The 7,057-nt window shown below is 45.3% G+C and overlaps 1 protein-coding gene across 1 annotated transcript in view; it reads right to left on the bottom strand.

The window, feature by feature from the left end:
- Positions 1-771: 771 nt before the first annotated feature.
- The window catches only part of XDH (xanthine dehydrogenase), a 54,407-nt gene continuing 48,121 nt past the window's right edge, over positions 772-7,057 (bottom strand). The window contains exons 35-37 of the mRNA XM_026845612.1: positions 6,517-6,705; positions 5,115-5,282; positions 772-4,125 (exon numbers count right to left, since the gene is read on the bottom strand). Of these exons, the coding sequence (XP_026701413.1) occupies positions 4,075-4,125; positions 5,115-5,282; positions 6,517-6,705 (408 nt within the window). The 3' untranslated portion in view covers positions 772-4,074. The remainder of the gene's footprint in view (positions 4,126-5,114; positions 5,283-6,516; positions 6,706-7,057) is intronic.

Below are 7,057 nucleotides of genomic sequence, written 5' to 3'. Positions count from 1 at the left end.
AAACCTAGCATTTTGGGGTAGGGTGGGTTGGGCCTGCTGCAAACCACAGCAGTATCCTCATGTGCTCTGCCATTTCATATTCTGGGCTCCCTTTTGGGCCAAGAGGTTTGGCCATGGTTTCTTCGTGACAAATATCCCCCATGCGGGTACAAGAAGTGCTCCCAAAAAGCATGTCACCTGGAATCTGTCTACTCTACACAAGAAGATGAGATATGACACAGGGTGGCACACCCTCCTGGGGAATCACTGGTGATGTTCCCAATTCTTTCATGCCAAGAAAGGCCAAGCCTTTCGCAAGTTTTGTGTGAGGTTTCCCCCTTTACAGGGCTGACTAATTGGCCCAGCCTAGCTTTCAGCTCTACTCACTAGCAGTGAGACAAGGATAGGGCAGTCTGAACCAGGTATCAGCCACGCCACGTGGACAGCCAGCCTTCCACCTTGTCTCAGCAGCTGGTGGGTCCAGTGGAGGTGGCTGGAAGCATCAGGATGCATCACTGACTGCTGTGGAACACAGAATGCGGCTACTGTAAGCCCCTCCTGGCAGAAGCGTGAGGATTGACCCTACTTTCTTTCAGTCTTGGCTGCCAGCACGGCCGGGTGGAGGCCCAGGCTCTCCAGCTGGGTAGCCTGGAGCAGCCACTCGCCCTCTCCCAGTCTTGGCCGCTGAGCTGATCTGCCTTGCAGCCTCTGGGAAGGGTCCATCCTTGCCAAACACCAAGGATGAGTTGTCCAGCTTTCAAATCATGACAGACTTTTACCGTAGCATACTAGTTTCCAGAATATTTTTTAGCTTTATTTTGCAATGTTGTGACATTCACAGAGAATTCCGCATACATTCATGTGACAAAGACACTGATTTAACAATGCTTATTAAAGAATGATAGTGAAAACTGTTGATTAGAACTGACTTAAAACAATTACTCAAAACTTGGCCTCCCTCTCTCATTGAGGGATGTGCGATTAATAGCGATAAGACATCAGATCAGATGGCCTCTCTTCACCCTCCCACAAGCTATCCAGCTACAGCAATTATTGCTTGTGACATTATTGTGCGTAATACTTCACAGTCTAGCAAGATGGCGTAGTTTCTCTTCTGAGGATACAGTTCTGGAAGAAGAGAAGCGGCAAATTTCCAATTATACGTAACATTAGAGTCATGTATCCATGCTGTATTTCACTGAAAAATACTAGGAAAGGAACACTTTTCTTAAGTAGCTTTCCTGCAGTGGCCGCAAGCTGAACTTCCGTGCAGTGAGATATGCATGAAGAGTTCTGATGCAGCACCTAGTAGAGGGCTGTGTTGTGCACTCACAACAGGAGAGCTGTTCTTGGGGCAGCTTTGTAGTGCAGACCACATTTTAAGTCGGGTTATCCTATAGCAGCATCATTTCTTCCCGACAGCCCTCCACAGCAGGTCCCAGTCCTTCCCTAAGGCACCTGGCACTTAATTCCACGGGAAAGTAATGTATGAAATGTTAAGACATTGAGAGGTGAAATGAAAATCTCAGCTTCGTGTTCCTTAGGGTCCCTGTCTCACCCATAAGCCCAGACAGGTATTCTGATGGTGTCTCTGTAAATTCCTATTAGTCTCCAAACTTCCCTTTTTCCTACGCCCTCAAAACCAGTTTCTGCAATTACCTTGCAACTCTGATTTTATACCATTGCCTCAGGTGTTTGGTATCACTCATCCAGTGCACCCCAAAAGGAAGGTGTTTCCCTCCTTCCATCAGCTAGTGGCTGTGGAAGGGTAGTGAGAGGAACCTGAGCTGTGGTGGGTGTGAGGGCAAGGACTGGTGCCTGGTGGCTCCCTGATGCTGCAGCAAAAACAGCTCCACAGGTTAAGGCCTGCACTGAACCAGCCTGCTCTGACCACTGCACATACACATAACTTGGCAAATACACTTCAAATTCATGCCCAAAGTGAATAACAAGAGAGACTTGATACATCAAATTTTAAAAAATTTCACCTGACCAGGTAGTCACGGTGGCTCCATGAGATACCTCAAACCCATTCTGAAATGATGAAAAACGTGCTTCCAGACCCACAGGGGATAAAGGGCACTTACTCATCCTGCTAGTGACATCCCATCAGGTCCCAGGGCCCTCACAGGGAGCAGGCCTTTCATGAATGCTGACAGCTTTCCCCTGAGACAACGCTGGAAGCTCCTCAATATCACATTATTTGCCTGTAGCTCCCCATGTTCTGCATTAACAGACATTACATTCCCTTTGTACTTCTTCTCGGCCTGGTCTGAATGAGCATGTCCAGCAATCTCATGAGGTGGATGCCACAGAAACAGTGCTGATACCAATCTGTCTTACGGACTTGGTATTTTGCATCCTTTCCTGGACATCCAGTAACGTGAATACACAGGCTCCAACAGCTGTTCTTGCACACAAGTGATCATTTTCTTCTCTAAGAGGTTTTTTTACATATTGCCAACTTTCAGGAGAAAACAAAAACGTGTTCTTGCCCAGTACCTCAGAGCTTAAGAAACACCAATATCATATTTCAATTAATAAAACAATTACATAGCAAGCCCAACAGGCACAAAATACTTTCTGCAATTCACATATACAAATGCTCTTCTTCTAGATGGTAGAACCATAATATTTTAAGCTGAGAAATAAATCTACAAATTTCCAAGCTATAAACCCTGGAGTGCTTCAAAAAATATTTAAAACTGTGCATACATTGTTAAGTCCTAAGATGGAGGCCAATTTTAAGCAGTTTGTGTGTGAGCAAAATTTTATATAAGGCAATGGAGTTACATCCTCTTGCACCATATTTTTTTGATGGCCCTAGGAGTGCAAAAATAGAAAAAGGACATTTTCATAAAGCTGTGGGCCAGAGAAACAGATAAAAGTTTGCACATGACAAGCAGGTACAGTACATGGCTGACATCATCTAGAGATAACACGATGCTACAGTGTTAAACCTGATAGTGACAAAACCTGTGAAGAGGGATGCCCAGCATTAAATCCAACATGAAAAATGCATTCAACCCAGAGCACAAGAGGTCATCACAGTCAGCACATTTTTCAGACAAGCAGTCCCTGTAGCAGAGCGTACCCATTCTCTTACATTCATCAGAACTAAGGGTTGTCTTGAAAAGGCGGCAAGATCATAGTGTGACAGCAAGGGGTTGACCCTAGAGGGCACCCAGAGCCAAGTAATCTCCAGCTGTGTCCATCCTCTTCCCCTCCCTTGCCTGGGCTGGTATAAATTGCCTTGGGAACAACGATGAGTAACTTTCTTTGATACTCCAAGATCTCTGATGTCCTTTTCTATTTAAAAGACGGGGAAAGACATGGAGGTGTGAGGCAGGAAAAGGCTTTTGTCAAACAAAGCAGCATCTTGCTGGAAGTCCTCTTGGTAGCTCTAGTTTTTATCTTTAATCAGAGAAGACAAGGTAGCATGTGAACTAAGAATTCATTAAAGCCCCAGTGCAGACAAAGCAGTCATCATTTAACTTTGGATAAATCAGCTATTGGTCCCATTTTAGGGTTTTCCTCTGAACCACTTCCGTTACATAGGCCAGACCATCTTTGTTAGCTAACATCAGAACTCCTCATTTTCCTCTAGTGTATATCTGGCTTTGTGTGCAGAGGGGACACAACAGGCTCCAGCCCTCAGTGCCTCTCATGCTTTCCCCCATCTCAGCTAGAGGACTGTTCATCTAGGTTTGATGCATTTAAGTCCTCCTTGGCATAGCATCACGAAGTGATTCATCTTTTCCCCATAGCAGAAAGAAACGAAACAACCACCCTCCCATTTCACATTGGCTGGTAATAAGCACGTCTCCCATCCTTGTAGCAATTTTAAATGAAACCTGGAAGATTACATCTGGATAACATCACCTTCCACTTTACACTTCATCTGAATTTACATCACAGCTATAATCTGGCAGCAATTCCCTCTATGAGAGAAAACAATGATTGGACAACTAAATGTGAAAGCTCCATGAATCAGTGGATGAGCCACAGGAATGCTGATTTTTTTTTTTTCCATTATAGTCCTACTGCCTTGTGATCTCTCTGGTATAAGAAGAGTTCGCTCCTCAAACTTCCCCTTTACACTCGCACAGACCATGGCTTAAAGGTCCCTGGCTCAGCAGAAGGGCACTGTAAAGAGGGGAAAAAAAAAAAAAAAAAAGTTAGCAACAAATGAGGGTCCTGGCCTGGGTTTGGCATGTCCCACCATGCTCTCTTTGAGGTGGGTGACTTCATACCGTTGAAAATCTGAGCTCACATCTCAGTCTTTTGAAACATAGAAATGTCTGTCTCATAGCACTTCTGTTAGAGGCTGGCTCTAGCTGAAGGCCTGATGTTGACCATGTAAATTCACAAAAACCTTTCCGAGCCCTTCTCCCCACACAGCAATATAGGTGTTAGGTGAGAAGGACTAAGATATCCAGGTTTTGTTGTTAACCACAGCACGGTTCAAGCTGAGGAAAGCTTGGAGAACGCCCTCATAGACAGACAGCTGTTTTCCGAGTCACACAGGAATCAGCAGGACTCTGTGCAGGGACCCACTCCTATACAGCCCTGTCACAACACCATAACAGAGGAGGACCCCATGAAGAGACAGTGACAGGGTTAAATCCTGCACTCCTTCAGATCAAGCCCGCACCCTCTAAGGAGACTCCTGTGGTCATAACATTCAGGACAAATGAGCAATTTCACATTTTCAGTAACTCTATCCTCTCCCCGCTTCCCTGAGGGACACCACTAAATCCCAGAGTGGACCTGTCAAATACATTAGTGGTGGTGATCCCCTAAGTCAGGAGCATCAGGACAGCAAGTCAGTGCCTTTGTTCTACAGACAGACCTTGGAGGATGGAGGGATGATGAACTGCAACTTCATTGATACTGTATGGCAGCCCTTCCTGCAACGGGAGCCCTAGCAATGCTGGTCTGTGGATGTGTCTCTCCTTTGGTGCCATATTAAATGAAGGATAACACCCATGAGATAAAAAACATCTGCTTAAGCAGGGTCACAGCCTCCCTCCCCATCCTGCCCTAATCCCAGACCTGGACCACTGTGACCAGCACACATACTCCATGTGGAGTAGGCTGGCTAGGGAGCAGACTGTGAAACCAGGTGGTGTTACCATTTTGGTGAAGATGTCCACACAAGCATTGCGGATCCTCTCTGGGGTAGCAGGGCTGTCCAGCCTGAATGGTTCAGTCAGGCCAGAGTCCTTCCTCGCAGAGTAGATGGCATCTTTAATAGCATAAAACACTGAGGCAGACAGGAACAGAGGTGGCTCTCCCACAGCCTGGACAGAACACAAGCAAGAGTAAGGCTGCAGCCCAAAACAGTCCTGGCCCTGGAAAGACTAATGAGGCTAAACAGAAAGATGAGCAAGCCCTATGTGACAATGAGGAATTGTTCACATTCCTCATTCCTTCTTTGTAGTCTCCTAGATGTGATCAGGAAGGAAAGGCCAAGCCAACATAGCCCCTTGCCTTTCAGATGTGAATCTCAGTCTACCAGATGTGATCAGTGAAGAAATATGACGTTAAAACAGCCTTCAGTCTGCCAGGTATGGTCAGTGAGGAAAGACTGAGCTAAAACAACCCCTAGTCCATTTAAAGAGATGAGAGTAAAAAAACACAAACTTTCTGACACAGCAAAGGAAAAAGGGACTAACCCACTCCCACAGACTTTTGGATGGTGCTTAAACTGCAACAAAGGGAATTCAGATAAGGCAGTGGTGAGTTGTCTGGGCAAGGAACATGATGTCCCATCACTGGAGGTCCTAGTATTCTCTAGTACTGAGGTCCCGGCTGGCCCCTTTTTTTCTCTTTAATTCTGTCATCAGCACTAATCACCCAAAAAGTTCTTTTCATTGATGAAGATGTTCCTGTGGATGAAGGGGAGCTGGGACACTGTAAGGAGGCAGGCCAGGCATATACAGATAAGGATGCTGGGTGACCTCTCCAAATGCTCTGTTGAACCATCAGTAAAGCAAACTCACTGATGCTGTACATCCAGCCCTCACTAACTGCAGAGAACAGCACTGACTGCGGTGGAAACAGCTGAAGGACATGTAGATTAATAATGGACCTTTAAGGGTCACACGAACACTGTGAAACAGTAAAGAAAGCAAAACATGAAAACTCATATACAAAATCTTGGTATATCAGATCTGGGGAAATTAAACTGCTGGAAATGTCATCTGCAGTGGTGGTTCTGGTGCCAGGGAAGGGAAACCAGGGAGTTGACGTGTAGGGGGAGGCCGGCAGTCTCTGTTACAGCCAAACTGGCACAGCAAAGGCACTTCAGTGCTCGCTGATGGACATTCAGAGCAGCAATGTGCAGGTTATTTCAGCTCTTCCTAACTATAAAGGATAGTATACATATTTCTTGTGAGGAATGGGAAAACATCCTGACCCCGGAATAAAGCCAGCATAGCAAGATTAACTATTCAGACACGTGCATCATTACTTTATCTCACTCAGCTTCACAGAATTAGAGTGGTAAGAGGCTTGCAGATCTGACAGGTATACCTTGGATGAATAAACAGCCTTGCTGTTTGGACAGTCACGGAGAAGTGACACATAGAACTCTGTTGGGATGTCTCCGAAAGCTGGGATTTTGTACATCCCAGGTCCTCGAGTGTACAAGTTCCCCTCAGGAGAATAGCGCAGCTCCTCCATGGTGAAGAGCCCAAGGCCTTGGACAAATGCTCCTTCTATCTACAACACAACCAAACAAGGTTACATTATTTTTTTGTTGCTGTTCTTCCCCGCACAAGAACAAAGAGCAGTGATTTCCACTAGTTTTCACAAGCAGATTAACACTGAATGAGTTGTACTTGCTGATAATTCAACGGACAAGAAGACTAAAAGGACCAAAAGAGTTGTATATGAAGACAAACTATTTTACCCTTTTTATTTCATATAAATGTTTTCCTAAGTACTGCATATTCTCAGGTCACCAGCACAGACAGCTGCAAAATCGCTCCCATGTCCATTCAAGTAGTAAATACTTATTTGAATAATTTTTCTACTGTAAATTTTAGGAGGGAAAAAAAAAAGGGGTGGGGGG

The sequence above is a fragment of the Athene cunicularia genome (genome assembly GCF_003259725.1).
Source record: "Athene cunicularia isolate RWA chromosome 3 unlocalized genomic scaffold, athCun1 chr3_part1, whole genome shotgun sequence".
Taxonomy (NCBI): Eukaryota; Metazoa; Chordata; class Aves; order Strigiformes; family Strigidae; genus Athene; species Athene cunicularia.
The sequence above is the reverse complement of the archived record's forward strand: the minus strand, read 5'-3'. Positions and strand labels throughout refer to the sequence as shown.